Source organism: Arachis ipaensis, chromosome B4 (assembly GCF_059453495.1).
Source record: "Arachis ipaensis isolate K30076 ecotype BB chromosome B4, ASM5945349v1, whole genome shotgun sequence".
Lineage (NCBI taxonomy): Eukaryota > Viridiplantae > Streptophyta > Magnoliopsida > Fabales > Fabaceae > Arachis > Arachis ipaensis.
Window position 1 is genome coordinate 124008744 of NC_142439.1, and position 20390 is coordinate 124029133.

A 20390-nucleotide genomic window follows, 5' to 3' on the forward strand; every position below is an offset into this window, starting at 1 on the left:
AGTAATATCATTCAATTGAAACTGAGATAACAGACATTTTTGTGATAAGATTTTTTTTAGTTTAATTATTTTATTAGTCCTTTAGTTTTATTGAATTTTTAATTTAGTCATTATACTTTTTTCTTTTCAATTGAATTTTTATAACATATCTGATTTTGTAATTAAGTCTCTATTACGACAAAAACATTAAAATTAACAGAATATTTTGTTAAACAAAATGAATATACCTCATACTTGACGGAATATTCTATTTTATTTAACAAAATATTGTGTTAATTCTAATTTTTTTGTCACAGTAAAAACTTAATTACAAAATTTGATATAATACAAGGACTCAATTAAAAAAATATATAAAAACCTAATTTAAAATTTAATAAAATTAGAAACCGACAAAATAATTAAATCATTTTTTACCAAAATTTTCTCTCATTTACCCCCCTCTCTTTAGCTTAGGAAAAAATTTTTCGTCCCATGAGTATCTAAATTACAGTTTTTATTCAAAATCATGGTTCTAATTTACAATTTATACTCACTAATTAATCATCTTCTTATCCACAATTTACCACAATAAACATATATAAATAGTGATTTTGTTATATAATTTAAACAAGAATTTTATATATCAAATTCATGGTTGTGTTTTACAATTTACATGTATATCTTAAATTATTGTTTAGAATCACGATTTAGCTAGAGAAAAAGACATAAATATTACCAAAATCACTCTATAAGAATTCAAGTAAAAAAACTCAATGTATCCAAATAAAAATAACAATATTGGTCACAAGAAATACCACAAACAGAACTAAGTAGGATTTCCATTATTACATCTGCCGAACATGTGATTACAAAAGTTATTGGTATAATTTAAGGTCAATTGAAACAAAAATTGAGAAAAATTAAAATTGTCAATGGCAACAGTGTAAAAAAGAAAACGTGGGGACAAAGTCGCAAAAGTAAGTGAGAAGCTAGAGATGTTGAAATTGAAATTCCAACTAGCGTAGCAGCCCTAGCTAGGTCATCAACTCAGAATTTGGCATAATGCCATTGAAGACTACAATTAGTACTGTTAAATGTTGTACCCTGAATTCCATATATGACATTATTTAGTTATCAAATCAAATAATGATATATGAACATTTTTAGTAAGCCAAGCGCCATAAACGTGCATGCATTCTTCCTACCCTACAAATATTTATATATTATTTAGTTGGATCATTTTAATATACCTACATTAAGATAATTATGGTAATTATAATATTTTAAAAAATATTACTAAATTTAAAATAATATTTTAGTAATAATTTTTTAAAAAGTATTATTAAAAAATATTATTAAAATATATAAAAAGATTATTTTAATTTTAATAACATTTATATAATTACCATAATCATACAAAATATGAAAATACTAAAATCCACTTATTTAGTTAATTAAAATATTAGATAAAAAATACAAAATACTAGATTTTTTTTTTCCAACAAAGAGATTGTCCATCAAACTAGATTTAATATACCGAACAAATGAAAAGGATATAATGATTTTAAAAGAATATAAATATTTGGACACTATAAATCAACGTATTCATGAATTATAAAAAAATCGTAAAGAGAAAAACCAATAAGATAAGTCATAATTTCTTTTTATCAAATATAAGTATTCGTTTAAAATGAATAGAGTTTACAGTAGGTAGAATTATTTGTGCCAGCACCAATTTAAAAAAATGGAATTCAACACAGAAGATGATTTTGAGAGGAAGAAATGGGCAAAGAGGAGGACTAAGTTACCCCAAGAGGAACTGGATGCGAACTAAAATTCAAACCAATTCAAACAAATTGGCTATCAAATAAAAAGTAAAATAATTTAGATGGATCTCATTCTCAACGAATGATAACAAATTATATATCGGATATATTCAATTAGGAATTGCTTAGTTAAACTCTTTTTGAGGCGATGAAAATTTAACTTCTTTCAGACGTAGAATTTTTAACTAGTTGGTGGAGGATACGTGCAAAGAATTCAGATGTTCAAGTTAATAATTTCATGTTAAGAATTTGTTTGGAAAAATTTAAAAGTTATTTTTTTTTATTTTTAAATTATAAAAAATTAAAATATTATTGTTTGATAATATTTTTAAAATTAACTTATAAATTTTTAAAAAATTATTTAAAATATTAAAAAAAGTAAAAAAAAAAACTTTCTTTTTTAAAAGCCGTTATATCACTACTACTCAATGTTCTGAAAACCGGACCGGACCGGCCGGTCGAACCGGTTTAACCGGGAACCGGCAACAAAAATGGTCCGGTCCGCTGTCTATAACCGTTCTGTCAAGAACTGTTTAAAAACCGTTGAACCGGCCAAAAATCGGCCGGTTGGACCGAACCGGAAACCGACCGGTTCCTTAAAAACGACGCCGTTTGGAGTTTTTTGGAAAAAAGAAAAAAAGGAAAAGCAACGCGTCACTCTCACCCGGTCACCCCCTTCCCCCAACACCCCTCTCTCATTCGTGAATGCCACACTCATCTCATCCCCTTCTAAATCAAAGTTCACAATACGGACAAACCAAAACCCTAGCCTCCTCCTCAACGATTCTACTACCGCCGTGCGTGGTTGTCGGCGCCTCCGTGGGTTCCTCCTTCCCCCTTTCCCGAGCCAAAACCCAGGACCTCTATTCTAGCGCGGCACGTCATCCCCATCCCTGGCTTCTCTGTTCAAGCCTTGGAGCAGCTCGCCGTCGTCTCGTCGCCGTTTCGTTTACAACCCAGAAAAAATAAACAAAGCTTCGGTAGCGCTGAGAGCCCCTTGCCCCCTTCTCTCCTTCTCCTTGCCCCCATCCCTGGCTCTGTTAGTTTGTTTAATTTTGCTTCGCATCCGCTCCTTCCTTTTAATTTTGCCATGGTTAGTGGTTACTGATGAGTGATGAGTGATGGCTCTGTTTAATTTTGTTTCTGGTTACTGATGGGTTTGTTTAATTTTGCTTCGCATTCGCTTCTTCCTTTTAATTTGCTCTGTTTACTGATAAGTGATGGCTCTGTTTAATTTCTGAATGCTTTGTTCTTCTTGTTCTTTTTAATTTCTGGAATTTTTGTTCAAATTTGTGTGTAATGTTTTGTAATGTTTGATAATGTTGCTGTTTTGTAATTGCTGGTTGCTGGGTGCAGGTTTAGTGTCATCACTATTTTAGAGTGTTTACATGTTTGTTGCTATTTTGTCATTGCTGGTTGCTGGTTGGAGGTTTAGTGTGATTATTGGTTAATGTTTTGTAATGTTTGTTGCTGAATGTTGATTGTTGAGTTCAGATATGGTCTTGTTGCTGAATGCTGTTTGTGCTGAATGCTAAGTGTTTGTTGCTGAATGCTGCTGCTGTTTTTAATTTCGTGAATGATTTATTAATTTCATTGTTCTTAACTGCTGTTCTTGTTAAAAAATTTGCAATTGATCTTTTGATTGATTATATGCCTCATGTTTTTAATTTCACTCTGCTTCTAGGCTTTGAAATCAGTTTATGATAACCGATGCAATTATTTAGTTGAATAACTGATGTAATTATTGAGTTCAAGAGATTGAGTTTTTCTGTTCTCATTATTAGTAAGACATGGATAGTTTAGAATTTTCTATTTCTTTCCCTTACTTCTAAAGTTCATTGTTTCAGAAGGTTTAGTGTTGGCTTCAACTTTCAAATGGGAATTGGGAGCTGGTGAAGATAATAACATCGTCTGGAACTGAGTCTGTTGTTTTACTGCCTGATGGAAAAGTAAGATTTGATCTAGAATTACCATAGTACACAGTGATGTTTGTTCCATCTAGCTGGACTCAGTGAGACAACTGGAAAGTGTTCTTTTAATTTAACCTTGTTAATCATATCTTGTACAATTTTGGTTGCCATAAATCCCTTCAAGAAAGTTCTTCTGTATGGTAATGATTATATTGAAGCCTACAAGCGTAAGAATCCTGTTTTGTTTTACTTTTTGACTTAGCTACATTAAGGTTATATTCTCTATTTTTAACTTGTGCACTGCAATTCAATCCAACTATTTTTAAAGAAAGTATAATTATGTTAAATGTCAACATATTTGCTGTAAATTTGAGTATTTTGATGATTAATTACATTTAGTTGGTGATATTTTATATAGGGTTTTAAATTAGAAAGATACTTTAGGATGTTTATTTATAATTTATTTATTATTTTATTAAGGAACGGTTTTTCCGGTTGAACCACGGTTAGACCGGTCAAACCAATAAACCAGTAAACCAGTGACTAGAGCGGTTCAATGACCGGTCCGGTTTTCAAAACCTTGCTACTACTTTAAAACAAACATTTTTGTAATTAAAAAATTAAATACAAAATAATTTATTTATAAATTACTTATAATATAAATCTTCAGATTATGTTTGAATGTTGTATTTAATACAAAGATATAAAAACAAAGATATAAAGACAGAGATCTCTAATATTTTTATGCTTTTATATTATATTTGAAAATAGTAAACAAAAATTTATCAAATGTCTTTGTTTTGTAGTTAAAAATATAGATACAGTTAAATAAATAGATAAAAAAAAAACATTATATCCCTTTTGATTTTTTTTTAAGAACCTATAATATTTTTTAATCAAATCCCATCTTATAATAAAAGAAAACTCTTTTCTATGTCTTCTTGATTTCTTTTAATTAAATCCCAGTTAGTTCAATATTTATTTTTTTTCACTTCACATTCATACTCTTTTTTCATCTTTTTAACTCTTCATTTTCTTTATTTCACCTTGATACTCTTTCTTCATTTTTTTTGTCCATTCATCTTCTTCACTCTTGCTTTTTGTTATTATGATACCAATAAAGATTAGAGAACTTCAGGGACGACGAAGTTAAGATAAAGAGACGACAGCTAAAAAGAAGAAAAAGAAAAATCATTAAAATAGTCGCTAAATTTCATATTTCCATATATTTTAAGTGGAGGTTGATACAAAAATTTGACTAAAAGACATATATAAAAATATATTTTTGTCTTTATTTTTTAAACTAAATATATTATAAAATATGATATTGTCTTTTGTTTTTGTCTTTGTAGTGCATTCAAATACAATTTTATATATTAAAAATATTAATAATGACTAATTAATAACTACAAATTACAAAATTTACTGATCTTCTAACATTCTTCTTAAATTACTTATCCAAACTAATATTGAGGTGGGTGAATTTGAGAGAATTTGCATTTTCCTTCCCAGATACAAGTCGAATCTCTAGGGACGTGATTTGGATGGATTTTCTTGTGTGTCAAGATGCTCCTGCGAGAGTGCTTTTAGATTATGGCATACAACTCTAATTATGGACTGGCCCGTAGGCCTTAACATGATTGAATTGATTTTATTTTCAAAATCGATTTGAACAGAACCGAGAACATTCTTACCATAAAGGGTAGTTACTATGATTATAGTTAGTCATTTTCTAAATAGTGGGTGATTACTACATAACCACCAAAAAGTCTTTCACAATGAACATCTATACATAATCTACTATAATTTACAAGGCTCGTTAAATACTTCATAAAATTGGATCGAATTACTTAAACAAAAAATACTAATACGTAATTCCATCCTAAATTCAATCCGTGCATCCGTAAATATACTCCATGCTTGTGAGTGTTAGTATATAAACACCAAAATTTTAAACTATTAACATTATATTACAAGACTCGTAAATTTTATTATCATACAAGATGACTAATTAAATTTTGATGATGAACACAAAAACACGAGTTAAATATCATTATTTTCTTTAAATCACAAATATTCTCGTCCTCTTCCTCCTCTTTGCAACCTGATAATATCACCAATAAGACAATTGAAACTCTTATTTGTTGGCATATGATTGATTCTTCGACCATTATTTAAAACTTTAATCGAATACGAAAGTGATGTATGAACACCCCTGATCCATCAAGTTAACACGATTATTTTGGGAAAACAATTATTTATTTATTATTATTCATATTGATGTATTAAAAAATGTATCGATTGACCGTTCCACCTATATATTTCCGCACGAGGCAAAATTAAAGTGAGCCAGCCGTTTAAGCCGAGCCGAGTAAACGGTGAGATATGTCCGTACATGAAGGAATAGTGTCCGGTGTCCCATTATCATTATAATAATATTCATACATATCTGAAGGGTTTTTTAAGACATACCATTAATATAGAGTCCATTGGTAGTCGCTAATTTTTTGACCGTTGAATAAGAAAATCTTCCAATTAAAGGTAATCGAACGGTGAATAAGGTAAGGACCATGAGTGGAGCTTAATAAGATGGAGTATGATAAAGAGATGATATATGTGAAACATCCTCGACCAACAACGTCCCAATCGGCAATCGCTGATGCTGCTGCTATATATAACCTTCCAACCTTCACTCTCACGTCTTCCACGTGTCTTTTTTTAATTTGTCACATGCTTTAATTTTTTTTTCATTTTAAAGTTTATTTTAAAATATATTAGATTTTGTAAATTGATACCCGTGGGCCGTGGTATTAATTATGATAAAGTATTAAATTTTTAACCATCTTATATACATAAAAAAAATTAATTATTTATATATTAAAATATATGTAACGTAATATATGTATTTACATATAAATATATGGTGATTAATTTTGGTCTATATATAAATTTTTTATTAAAATTTTGAATTTTTTTCTAACAAGTGATTTAAATATATTTTTAAAGATACTATAATTAGGAAATTCGAAAAAATATATAAACTAAATGTATACTTTTAAGTTTATTATATATTAAATGCCTTGAGAAAAAATTAAACTTTTTATTTTTAGTTTTTAATCCAACAGTTAGTTAAAACTCATTAAATAAACCCTAAAATGAGATTGAATTAAAAATAACTAAAAATTTGGAAAACTAAAATTGTAAATAAAATAATCAACTTATTTTTAATCCCAAATCACTTTTGAATTTTAAAAATATCTTATTGGGCTAAATATTTTAATTTAAATTATTTGATAACCTAATAAACATGTATATGCAGATGGAAAATTATTTTAACTTGGTCAAAAGCTCTTGTTTAAAATTTGAGTTTTACTAAATTTTAAAAGAGAAAAGGACAGATTTTGATTATGCCTACCATTATTGAAAGGGATTCAATAGTTTGGTTGTCCAATCCTTTTTTTTTTTAATAACATAATTAACAACTTGTTACTACGGCCAAAAGTGTGAAAATATTTTATTGCAGTTTATTTTCACCAAGTGTAGGCTATGTAGCTGCACCATTATCTTATCTTTCGCTATTTTTCATGTCACTGTATTTTGTATTCTTATCTCTTAGCTTTTACTTGATAAAAATGCCACTTCACAATATAGTGTTTAATAAATCACTATTCAATCCTAAAATTTTATACATATTACTAAAATTTTTTACCACTGAACAATTGCTAATAACTTGTGATCTTAATAAATAATTTTTTTTAAGAGAATTATCTTCCTTAAAATCTATCTCTAAGTCTTTATTATCACACGAATACTTCTTTGTTTAAATTATTATTAAAATTTTATTATTACAAATTTGACAAATTCAGTTTAAAATTTTATACTTGTTATGTTAGGAATTATTATTTATTAGATCGATTATACATCTAAACAATATTTTTTTCTAAATCCAACTAAGTAAATTTAACACTAATAAAAATTACTCTTATTAAAAAGAGCGTGACACGCACACATCATTCTTCCAATCAAGTCATTTAGGGCTTCACGTTATCATCGTCGTCGTCTTTTTCTTTGCGTTCCTCCTCCTCCTTCTCCTCTTGCTCCTTCTCCTTCTCCTTCTCCTTCTTTTTCTATGCGTGTTTTCTCCTCATCGTCATTTTTTTGTTGCTGCTGTTACTGTTGTTATTGCAGTAGAAGGTGAGGAGAAAAAGTTTTGAATTGTGCAGGATAATTAGTCCTAAATAATGCACCTTAATTCACTCAGAAATGAATCGAAATTATATAATGATTGCGACATAATTAACTCAGAAATGAACCGAAATTACATAATGATTGTGACACAATTAACTCAGAAAGAAAGAGAAGCGGAGAACAATAATAAAGAATCTGCAGGTTTGAGAAGCAATGTATGTTAATAATAAAAGATTTTCAATATGAACTTAGAGATTTTCGCATGTAGATTTCAAGTTGAACTGAGGAGAATTTAGCTACAACAGAGAAAAAGATTTAAAAAAAAGGCCTTTTAGAAAAAAATGAGTATATTCATGGTATCTTATATTAAATTCATAATTCATATCAATACTGTTTGGGAGATTTCATTTTCTGGGATTGTGAAGATTAATGAAATGCTTTTTTTTCTCTATCTTTGTAGAATACTTGAAAAATATTCATTGTATACATTATTTTTTGTTATGTTTTTTTTTTTATTCAATTTTACTGATTTTCTAAGGTCTATCCAAGAGATAAACTCAAATTTAACACATAAACTAAAAAAAGTGTTAAGTTTGAGTAAATCAAGAAGAATTTTGAAAAAATAAAATAAGAAGGAAAATATGAAGAAGAAAAAGATGAAAAAGAAGAAGAAACAGAAAAAGATGAGGAGGAAGAGGAGAAAGAGTTTTGAATTGTGCAGGACAACAAGTCCAAATGCACCTTAATTCACTCAGAAATGAATCGAAATTATATAATGGATTGCGACACAATTAACTCAGAAATGAACAGAAATTACATAACAATTGCAACACAATTAATTCAGAAATGAACCAAAAATTACCATAATGATTGCGACACATAAACTCAGTTTGAAAACAAGCACACAAACAAGACTAAATCATGAACAAAAACACATCCAAAATCAATTTTGGATCAGACAACATCATTAATATGTTTCTTCTTTTTTTATTTGATATTTTTTTTCTCTTTTTCTTGGTTTTATTCCTCTTAAGAGAGTAAATAAAAAAGAATTTTGAGAAAATGAAATAAGAAGGTGAAGATGAAGAAGAAAAAGATGAAAAAGAAGAAGAAGCAGTAGAAGATGAGGAGAAAGAGTTTTGAATTGTGCAGGACAACAAGTCCAAATACACATTAATTCACTCAAAAATGAATCGAAATTATATAATGATTGCGACACAATTAACTCAGTACTGAACTAAAATTATATAATAATTGTGATTGTGTACTAAAAAATATAAACCTTTTTGTACATAAATAATTTTTATAATGACCTACAAATATGGTCAAACAAGAGTCAAGTTCCTCCTAAAGGTATTGGGTAAAATGATGAAACCCAAAAGAACACATTGAGCAGTTGAATTTCTTTTCCGTGGGAACTAAATTGGTGAAAGTGGATTGGTTGGATTTGGAGTGTAAAGAGCGTCATCTAGTTGAAAGAAAACCAAACTAAATGTCCCTTCACTGATGTCACATGTCATGAGCTTTAGTTTAACGTGTGAGAATCAACTTCCTTCATTGAACAGTTGAAAAGACTTAAAGTGACAGGTATACCTAAAAATATTTTGGAAAAAGGAGTAAATCAAATATCAGACTAAAACTATTGGACAATAGATTTCTTCTGGTTTTACACTATAAAAGGATCTCAAACCACCTCTTTAAAGCAGAGCTTCTTTTCTGAAAACCTTTTACCTTCTTTTTTATTTCTGAAGTTGAGAAGCTAAAAAACCCATCTTTTCCTCTCCTCAAAATTCCTCTCCTTGTTCATCGTTTTCATTCATCATCTTCACTAGTAAAAACTGGCATTTGGTTGATCCACCAGAACACTTGACAACCATTAACCCACCCTTGTCCACTTTAAACAAAGCTCATTCATCCTCTTGTGACATTAGTGGAGGTCTCAACACTTGTTCTCCACCTCTATTCCTCATTATTAGTTCCTATATTACTTATTCGTCATTAATAGAAGTGTTTTCCTCACAAGTATAATTACCTTGAATCTCTCATCTTAACTATTATTTTTTCACTTAATCTATTTTTCATGAAACTCATCTAAATCAAATTGCGACACAATTAACTTAGTTTGAAAACAATCACATAAATAAGATTGAATAATGAACAAAAACATATCAAAAACCAATTTTGAATCAGACAACATCATCAACATGGAAAAATTCAACAATAACAATAACAATAACAATAACGATGATATGTATAAGAAGAAGATTATGATAACGATAATGATGATAATCATGATGACGATGGAGGAGGAGAAGAAAAAAGAGGAAGAAGAAAAAATTCAAATGAAAAAACAAGAAGAATGAGGTGATGGTAGAAAGATAAAAAAAAAAGTGCATAAATTTAAAATACTTAGATAGACTTGATTATAATTATGACTTAGATGTAGAATTTTATTGATTGTTTATGTCATATGAAAAATTCAATACTATTAACAATTATAACAATGGTTATGTTATGGAGTATAAGACTTTTAATAAAGAGTATAAATGATCTTTTTCATAATGAAAATAAAAATAACAAATACAAATATAATAGAATTTTACTTTTTTGCAAATGCAATAGAAAATTTTTAAAAACATTTAGCTACAATTTTTATTTTTCATTAGGCTTCATTATTTACCAATAATGATTTTTTAGAGTTTAATTAAAGAATCAATTTTTTAAACTAATATTAGCTAATTTTTTTTGAAAGTGATATTTTTTATCTTAAAGTTTTATATCATAAAGTTTAAATTATAAATTATAAATTATTCAAAAAATAAAAATTTCTATAAGTCAAACGCTAATAAATTTGAATTTAATATTAATTAATTAAAAATTAATTCTAATTTCCAAATACGAATTCATTTTCTTATAAGAGACTTTTAATATGCAAAAATTAATTATATTAACATACACAAGAAATAGTTTTCCGATATTTTTCTATTTTGTTTTTTTCCCTCTCTGACACACTACACACTTTCTCTCTCCTCCCACTTTTGAAGTTGAAAGTTGAAACCTTTCTCTCTCTCCGTCCCAACCCAACCCAACACACACTCAGAAATCAGAATATCTTCTTCTTCTTCTTCTTCTTCTTCTTCTTCCTCTAAACCTCATCAACTTGATCATCTACTCTCTCACTTTCTCACTCAGTAAATTCCTTCGTACTTTCACTTCTCTCTCTCTCGTTCACAATTTTAATTTTGTTTTAAAATAGAAAAGGAGGAAAAAAATGTTGGTATTTTTTTTAACTTCTGTTGTAAGTTGCTTTTGATCTTCTTTTTCTCTTTCTTTTTTTTTTTATTTAATGTTTATTATCTTATCTCACTTCTCTTTTCCTTCCTCTTTTAGATGAACTGCACCGAAAGCTCAGCTTCTCACTGAAGCAAAAGCCTTGAACTTGTTTGAAAATAACAAAAGGGGTGAAGGGGCATGCCTACTTTTTAGGGTATAGGAGAAGGAAGAAGAAGAACAACAACGACATCATTGATTCTTTTCAGGTTCATCTCAGAAGAGGGGAAAGAAAAAAAAAACTATTTTTTTATTTGTTGTTATTATATATATTTTTGCCTCCCTTTTTTGTTATTGGTGGCTTTAGACGAAAGGAGCTCAAGTTTGAAGAAGCTTTGTACTTTGTGGGGCTCTAGATGCCTTTTTTTGTTGTTCCTGATGTTGAATTTCATATATAACTCAGAAGAATTGGGGTTTGGTTCTTTATTTTGTTGATGATGTTCATGTAGAAAGGAGAGGATTCTGGGAGGTTGGTTTTTGTCTTGAATTTTGTATTTTGAAAGTAAAGTCTTTTTCTTTTTATACTTTGATTTTCATTGTTTGATTATTATGTGGGTAATGATTGAAATGAGGAATTGGGGTGTATAGTTTTGTAAGGTTGCAGCATGAGTTTCAGAGAAGAATCGGTTCCGGAAAGCACTGAGTCAAAATCAGTGAAGCAAAATGGGTTCATAACAGATACTCAGTTAACAATCGATGAGAGCCTTTTGGTTGATCCAAAACTTCTGTTTATAGGGTCCAATATTGGTGAGGGAGCTCATGGTAAAGTCTATGAAGGAAGGTTAGTGGCAACAAAAACCCTTTTGAATTTTGATGTTAATTGTATTTCATGCCTTAAGTATTTAGTTTTGAATAATGTTTAGTTGTGATTTATGAATTATATGATAGGATACTTTGGCGCCTTTTAATCCATGTAGCTGATTCTATGTAATGGGGCAAGTATGTAAGACCCTGATCCTGCAGTTGTGGGATGCATGTCTACAATTTAGTTTTTCATAATTAATTAATTTTATTTCTCATATGGATCATTTTATTTAAAAAAAAAAAATTGGATGATTAAGTGGTTGGTTTAATCAGTGAATATCTAACGTCACAAATTTCAATAACAATGTTGGGATTTTCCCTGTTCACTGCTTTGACTTATATAGGATTAACTATAAAATATGACCATGTCTATGGTATTGAGTTTACCTAAGAACAATTGACTTCAAACTCTTGATTTTTTGTTTTTAAGTTCCAATGAAAGGTCAAAATTGAACTGCTCATGGAGTACCATTCCAACTGTTATAGCTATTTGTATGTGTATCAAGTTATGTAGGTGTGGATTTAATGATTTTCCAGGTATGGAGAGAGAATTGTTGCAATCAAAGTTTTAAATCGTGGGAGCACTTCTGAAGAAAGAGCTGCCCTTGAAAATCGGTTTGCTCGGGAAGTTAATATGATGTCTCGTGTCCACCATGAGAATCTTGTTAAGGTGAGTTCTATTGTAGCTATTATAATTTCTCTCTGTGTATTGATCTGTTGTATCTTATGTGATAATGAGAAGTTATGTTATATTCTTTCGCTCGGTACTAGTATGAGTGATGATTTCCACTCTTTAGAAGATAATGCTGTCACTGATTGTTTTTTTCTTTTTATTTTTCTTTTTGTGGTTGCAGTTTATTGGAGCTTGTAAGGATCCTTTGATGGTGATCGTTACAGAATTATTGCCTGGGATGTCACTGAGGAAATACTTAACAAGTATCCGTCCGAAGTTACTAGACCTTCATGTTGCTATAAACTTTGCCCTTGATATTGCTCGGGCCATGGATTGGCTACATGCCAACGGGATCATACATAGAGATCTGAAGCCCGGTACTATTTTGCGTAATTTGATTAATATCATTATTTGTAATTTGGTTTATTGAAATTAGATGTCTGTCATGGATGTTGTGGCCTTAGTATCCTTAGGTATTTCGGGTCTTATTTTGCTTCATTGTGAATTTGGTAGTATAAAATGTTACAAAACAGGAAAGTCTACTATTTAATCATAGATTAAAATTTAATGATAGTGATTTTATGTATTAATGCTACAGTGAAAAATATAGGTATATGTGATGTATTGAAGCCATGTTGTGTTAGTGTGGTTCTCTTCAACTTTGTTTTTGAAACTTTGACAATGCAGACAATCTGTTGCTTACGGCAAATCAGAAGTCTGTTAAACTTGCAGATTTTGGTCTCGCAAGAGAAGAATCCGTGACTGAAATGATGACAGCAGAAACCGGAACTTACCGATGGATGGCACCAGAGGTATGTTGTAACCTTGGAAGTGCTGATAAGGCTAGCTCTTCTTTTGGTGTTTAGCACCTTTGTTTATTGCATCACCGTTATAATTTACTCAATCCAATGCTACCGTGTCACATGTTGACGTCCCGTTTATTCAAATATCTTCTAATGAAAGGACATTGCTCAAAAGCATTTCAAGGTATTTTAATCACTGAACAGATAAAAACCACACATTTAAGACCCTTTAGGGAGCTAAATTTTGATTGTTAAAACTATGCTGTTGATTTTTTAGCTGTTTTGGAGTTTTTCTCTTATAGATAGTTCTTACTTTATTTTGCCTGCTCCTTTTCGCAGTTGTATAGTACCGTGACATTGCGCCAGGGAGAGAAAAAGCACTACAACAACAAGGTTGATGTGTATAGCTTTGGTATTGTTTTGTGGGAGCTACTAACAAACCGCATGCCTTTCGAAGGGATGTCGAATTTACAGGCTGCTTATGCTGCTGCATTTAAGGTATTAAATTTGAAATATGGAGTTCTATATGATTGTTGCCCCTTACCTTATTCATGTAGTTCTCTACTCCAACATTTCTAATATGTGCTGATGTTGAAAGATAAAGGTAAGAGAGTAATTTTGATAGTCTCTCAACCAATTAGAAATCATCGTGTATATGATTTTTTGAAGTAATTATTGCCGGAGTCACATATTTTGAATAATGTGACAAAGACAATATATGATTGGATTGACGGGGTAAAATCCTTACACATATGATATATTAAATGCTTGAGTGAAATATATATATTGGCTAATCTTGATATGGTTTGTGTTTGAGGTTGCAGCAAGAGAGGCCTAGCATGCCTGAAGATATATCCCCGGATCTTGCCTTTATCATACAATCATGCTGGGTCGAAGATCCTAACCTGAGACCGAGTTTTAGTCAGATCATTCGCATGCTCAATGCATTTCTCTTCACGCTTTCGCCACCGTCTCCTCCCATGCAAGAGCCTGATGAAATCGAGCCTGAGGAAGCGACGACAAGTAATGGTACCATTACTCAGTATTCCGCCCGGAACAGAGGGAAGTTCGCTTTTATTCGCCATTTGTTTTCTTCAAAGAGGACCAAAAACTAACATCAAGTGATAACCTTTTTTTTTTTTTTTTCCTTCCCCCCCCCCCCCCTATAATCTCCCTTTTGGTGTAGATGAAAACTGAAAAAAGTTGCAATGGTATTATGGTATATAATTTTAGTGCATTTATATGAGTAACCATCTAAGGTGACAACTAGAAAGAATGTAACATGCTCCACAAAATAGAATAGAATGTTGTTCATAGACTTTTTTTTTGGAAAGAGTAAGAAGAAAGAAATAGAATTGTTTAAAACACTTTTTTTTGAACATTTGCTTTGTTTTGATAAATATTATTAATTATTGTGTAATGATTAACAGTAAATCAGTTATTAATTTTTTTAAGGGACTAATGTCTTTGTCATTGGATGGTGCATGGCTTGTATTTTTCTACTCATTTGTGGACGTTAGCTGAAGACATCACTTTGAAAATGATATGAAATTGTTAGAATGTTATTTTTCAAACAAAAATTTGGTAAGGAAAAAAAAAGGGGTTTGTTCAAATGTAATATTCTTTCATTCATTCCCTAGGAAAATTTTCAGAGTAGTTTTTAAGATAATATATGTTGTTGACCATTAGATTTAAATAATCTTGTAGTTTACGTCAGAAAGAGTAACATGTCAATATGTATTTTAATTTGTCAATATTTTTTCATTAATATATGCGAATATCCTACACTTATTGTGGAAGTTTGGTATCATGATTTTTTCAACGGGTCTAAACTATAAACTTCAATCTGAAATAAGATAAGTAGTAGAAGGTAGATGTTTGAAGTTAAAGCTTTGTTTGTATGTCTTTAACTTTATTTATAAATAAATAATTATGGTATATGTACACTAAAATTAGTTGTTAAAATTAATTACTAATATAAAATACATATTAGAATATAAATATGCATTAAAAATAAATTAAATTACATATATAATTATATACAAATATATTAGTGGTTGATTTTAGTATCTAATTTTAGTGTATAAATAGTATTTTTGACAAATAAAAGCATATTGATATGCATGTGTTTGCCTACCAAGATGATTGTAGATTTTATTTTATAATATTACTAAGCACAAAAGAAAAAAAGAATTTTACAAGAAAAAATATTATTAGGGAAAAAGACATTGCCAAATGCCAACACATTCTTATTTATTAAAAAGTAAATAATGAGTTGTAATTATACAAAATTTATTGGGAATTTAATAGATGAGTAAGGTTTAAAGTTTTTTCAAAATAAAAAACTAAGCATGCTAATTAAGATGTATATTCTCTTAAAATAGGGCCAACTTAATATTTTCACATTGTAAATATGATAATATATGATTAATTTATAATTTAACCTATTGAAAAGGCCTGATCATTTTAAGCATGTATATTGAGAAAGTATAGGAAACAATGACAATTGTAAACAAGGTAAATAATAAATAAAAAAAAAAGTAAAATTATAATTGAAAATCAGATTGTTAATTAATTATTTAATTTTAGATTTTAAAATTTAAAAAACTAGGATTAGCAATTAAACTTATTCACACTGCGTACGATTATTGCTAATCTCATCATAACCTCCTCATCTCCGGTTTTTCTCTCGCTGTCGTAGTCTCACTTGCGCTGTTACAAGCCCCTCCCCCCACCGACCGTGCCAATGCCGCTCCAGGCTCCCGCCGACAGCATCGGAACCTCAAGTTGTGCTGCTGTTCTTCTGTAATTGTGGCGGATCCCTCTGCAGCCACCCTGTACCTCCCCCTTTTCGCTGTACCCGCCGACACCGTCGTAGTCTCGCCGTGAATAGTGACCCCTGCATTTTCCTCACATAATTGTGGATGGAGTTTACTATGGATGAATAAATTTCTACTGCACCATCCTAATTAATCATTGATGATTCTATTCTTTCAGATGGCAAGTGCGTTGTACTAGGGACAACAATCCAAGTAGGTAATGAATTAAAGTTTTATGTTGGATGCAGATGTCTAGTTTCATACAAAATCGGATGGTTGTTGTTGGATGGTTGTTTTAATGAATAATCGGATGATTATTTTATTGGATTTGGTTTTAAGTATAAACAGTTAACGAATGCAGAATGTTCAGTTCTTTAGGAAGCTGGATGTTTATTTTAAGTGTTACGTGGATGGTTGTTTTGTGTACAGGAGAGGCAAAATCCATTCACTTAACCAAATACATTTCATGAACACCTTTTTGAAAATTAAAACTCTGGCCATCAACGAACCTATTGAAGTAGCGAGTGGGCTGAGTGCGACACCAATGATGGTGTCTGCCATGCCAACTAACGACAAATGTAAGAAGGAGTCCGGCAACAAGTATCTCCGGTGAGTAGTGAGCGTTGCGCGGTAATGGTGGATGGTGAGCCAAATAGCGCGTCAAGGGGGATCACGGAGCTGACCTTCTTTCCTGCGGTGGTTAAAATCGACGCCGAGATTGGCTTCCAACGAGGGAGAGAGAGACGCACGGGGCACGACGGATGCGCGACAGGGAGGCGGAGCCCGTCGGCGATATTGGCTGTCGGCGAGGGAGAGGGGGATACTTGCTGAGTGGCGACGACGTGATGATCCCAGGGGGCGAGGATGATAGCTGGTGAGGGTGCGATTGACGCCGGTAAAGTGGGATGATTGATAAAGGTGGGGTGACAGAGGATTTGGAGAGAAGAAGCAGTTTGGGTAAATTGGTTTGGTAAATTAGGGTTTAGTATGGTTAAATTTTTTGAATAATTGAGTGTATTTTTTATTTAGATAATTTGGAGAGTGTTTTTTATTTTTTACTTGTATTAGGCCAAATTTTTAGTCTATTATTCATATTGTTCATATTTTCTATTATCTACTTAACGAAATTGATAAAATAAAGTACCTATCATTTTGTAAATGCCAATTGCCAAGTGATATAATTCACCTGTTATATAGATTTGTTGACTAGTGTAGTAGCAACGCTTTAAAACTATTTGAGTGATACCAAATTAGTTTCTAAAAATTTTGATGGATATTTTAATTTTGGCTTTTTTATTTAAATAAATTATTTGGCTTTCCATATTACGTGATTCCCCTAAATGGTTTTCGTGAACGTGAATCTCTTAAATCATATAATATATAAATCGTCCTAAGCTCGTGTGTTTTAATCAATATATAAATCATTGTACCCAGAGACGATTTATGCATGAATTGCATAGCTGAAGAAGGCATAAATTGTCTCAGCCCCCAGTGTGTTAGAAGAAACAAGTAAATCGTCCTAGGCTAAGATGGTTAATGCCTTTTAACCTAAAATCCTCTATCCTGGCACGATTTACGTGCTGCTTCCTAACCCTCTACCCCCTAGTACGATTTACGTGCAATCCTAACCCCCACCAACCCAGCATGATTTGCGTGCATATATACACCCGTCAACAGCCTAGGACGAATCATGTATTACCCCCCAACCCTAGTTACCTTTCCACGAGTAATGTCTCATTCGTGAGACCCCATTAGCGGTGAGGAGCTTACTTGAGTGGAGGAGAGCCACGACCAAAAAGTGAAGGAAGGGTGTAGTGGAGGAAAGTTGGCGGCGGTGGAGGGTTCGTTAGGCGGCAGAAGGGGTGGCCTCTGGTGCACGGCAACGTTGACGGTGGCCAACGGCGGAGGATTGAGGTGATAAGGGAGGCGGTTGAAGGTTGGTTTGGTGGCGTTGGGGGGCGGTGCAAGATGGCGAGGAACGAAGGTGACATGTACCAATTGAACGACATCGCGCACGTGGCAAGTTTTATCGACGAAGAGGTTAGTGGTTAGTTTGGTTTACAACTGATATAGTCAATGACGTTGATGTGTTTAGTCATAATAATGTGATTTTATTGAAAAAAAAATGCTTGTTGTGTTAGAAATTTGTAAAACCTTAAGCTTAACATGCTTAGGATTGGTATGGTTCTTGTTTGGTTTAGGGGTGAGGTTGATTTCTGATACATGTTTTTTATTGTTAAGCGATGTTGAGTTGTGACTATGCTTGTTATTCTGTTATCACCCAACCCGGTGTGTACGGAGCATCCATAGGCAACAAAAGATGATATTGTATGACCGTATTATGCCTTACCTAGATAGCGCCGGATTGCTGCATGTTGCTAGGCTGAATGATTATTGGTTTAAGCTAGATGAGCCACTGATTAGTGCCTTTGTTGAGCGATGGCGTCCAGAGACTCACACTTTCCACATGCCATTTGGGGAGTGCACTGTTACTTTACAGGATGTGGCATATCAGTTCGGCCTCCCTGTTGATGGATTTCAAGTTAGTGGTTGTCTTAGTGACTTTGAGCAGTTGATCGAGGGTAGAAAGCCTGCGTGGCAGTGGTTTGAAGAGTTGTTCGGTGAACTTCCTCCTGAGGACTGTATCGATGAGTTCACCGTGTCGTATGGCTGATGCTACAGAGCTGACGGTACAGGTCTATGCGCGTGGTTACATCATGATGTTGTTGTCCACAATGCTTTTTGGCGACAAGTCTGGTGCCAGAGTTCACTTACGCTGGCTCCCGTATGTTGCGGATCTCAACGGACTCGGTAAGTATAGCTAGGGTTCGGCCACGTTGTCTTGGTTATATAGGTGTCTCTGCAGAGTTTCCAATCGAAATGTAAAGAACTTAGCTGGACCACTAGCATTGCTGCAGTCGTGGATATTTTGGAGGTTACACATTCAGGCCGAGAGGAGTTGATGTCATTCTTTGGCCGCTTTCATCGAGCTAAGTATAATGCTTATTATTTAGCTTGATATACTTTAACTGCAAACATAACGTTTATTATTAATGCTTGAATCACTTTTACCGTATGTATAATGGCTCCGATGATGAATCTTGCAGGTGGGGTAGACTTGAATCACTTTTAACGTTTATTATTTAGCTTGAATCTCCATGTAATATTCATGCTCCTGTTCAGACTTTGCGTAGGCTGCATTCACCAGAATCTTCTGTGCATCCTTAGATTTAAAGTTAAGCGCAAAATTAGCAGCTATGTGCCTAGCACAATATGCATGGTAGGCGGCCAGTGGGAGCCACCCACCGTCTTCAAAAACTAACGCGGCCTTGATTGCATTGTGGCGGTCAGATATAACTAGAATGCCCAGGTGGGGTCACATGCCGGCGAAGGTGACTAAGGAAGAACTTCCATGAATCCGTGTTCTCACCCTCGACTAGTCTGAACGCAACTGGGAGTATGTTCGACTTTCCATCTTGTGCAATCTCCATGAGTAAGGTACCGCCGTACTTGCCATGCAGATGGGTACCATCAATAGAATCAGTGGCTTGCAATACTTGAAAGGCCTCAATGCATGGCGGAAACGTCCAAAACAATCGATGAAAAAACACCCTCGACTCATCAACCGTATTACCAGACCTTACAGGTGAAGTACGCAATATTACAATACTGCCCGGCATGTACATCTGAACCCCGATTATCCACCTCGGAATTAGGTTGTAAGATTCCTCCCAATCACCATAAATCTGTGTAATCGCCTTCTACTTAGCCATCAACACCTTCCGGTAGCTGGGTTTGAAACCATATTTCGTTGAGACTGCATTCTGCAATACTTTCACCGAGGTTGCTGCATCCGCCCTGACCAGAAACAACATTGATGCACAGATCACATGATAATCAAGCTGCCTGTGGTCGGTGGACAGCTCGGTTGCAAGACATATGTGAGGCCCATTGTATTTCCGGACTTCCCAGTATCCTTTTCGCTGCCGCATAGTCACGCGTATTAGCCAATTACACCCATTCCCAAACTGGACGCACTTCCCGTGATACTTCAACTG

At 32.4% G+C, this 20390-nt stretch overlaps 2 protein-coding genes and 1 long non-coding RNA gene across 11 annotated transcripts; 2 read left to right on the forward strand and 1 right to left on the reverse strand.

Moving 5' to 3' along the window:
* The first annotated feature begins 2482 nt into the window (after positions 1-2482).
* LOC148569070 (uncharacterized) lies at positions 2483-3946 on the forward strand. Its single transcript, XR_015881170.1, has 2 exons — positions 2483-2898; positions 3653-3946. It is a non-coding gene; the product is annotated as an uncharacterized LOC148569070 (long non-coding RNA).
* Positions 3947-10857: 6911 nt separating this feature from the next.
* LOC107639589 (Protein kinase superfamily protein) lies at positions 10858-14975 on the forward strand. 9 transcript variants are annotated; one of them, XM_088483755.1, is made up of 8 exons: positions 10877-11094; positions 11294-11702; positions 11822-12014; positions 12575-12707; positions 12892-13087; positions 13398-13522; positions 13853-14011; positions 14338-14975. In XM_088483755.1, the coding sequence occupies exons 3-8, from the start codon at positions 11839-11841 to the stop codon at positions 14626-14628; spliced, it is 1080 nt and encodes a 359-aa protein (XP_088339881.1). In that variant the 5' UTR covers positions 10877-11094; positions 11294-11702; positions 11822-11838; the 3' UTR covers positions 14629-14975. The 9 variants fall into 9 exon arrangements, with proteins under 9 accessions (XP_088339877.1, XP_088339881.1, XP_088339878.1 ...); XM_088483754.1 differs by having other exon boundaries at positions 10912-11201; XM_088483756.1 differs by having other exon boundaries at positions 10933-11106.
* A 4496-nt stretch (positions 14976-19471) lies between these two features.
* On the reverse strand, positions 19472-20012 carry LOC148569071 (uncharacterized). Its single transcript, XM_088484873.1, has 2 exons — positions 19763-20012; positions 19472-19689 (listed from the first exon to the last, which is right to left on the reverse strand). The coding sequence occupies exons 1-2, from the start codon at positions 20010-20012 to the stop codon at positions 19472-19474; spliced, it is 468 nt and encodes a 155-aa protein (XP_088340999.1).
* Positions 20013-20390: the final 378 nt, after the last annotated feature.

What these genes read in the sequence shown, in the direction of transcription:
- LOC107639589 (XM_088483751.1), top strand. Translation starts at nt 11,839, where the DNA reads ATGAGTTTCAGAGAAGAATCGGTTCCGGAAAGCACTGAGTCAAAATCA. An exon ending in ACCGATGGATGGCACCAGAG is followed by an intron (nt 13,523 to 13,852) that starts GTATGTTGTAAC and finishes TCCTTTTCGCAG; the next exon opens with TTGTATAGTACCGTGACATT. An exon ending in CTTATGCTGCTGCATTTAAG is followed by an intron (nt 14,012 to 14,337) that starts GTATTAAATTTG and finishes TTGAGGTTGCAG; the next exon opens with CAAGAGAGGCCTAGCATGCC.
- LOC148569071 (XM_088484873.1), bottom strand. Translation starts at nt 20,012, where the DNA reads ATGCCGGGCAGTATTGTAATATTGCGTACTTCACCTGTAAGGTCTGGT. An exon ending in TGCGTTCAGACTAGTCGAGG is followed by an intron (nt 19,690 to 19,762) that starts GTGAGAACACGG and finishes TGGGCATTCTAG; the next exon opens with TTATATCTGACCGCCACAAT.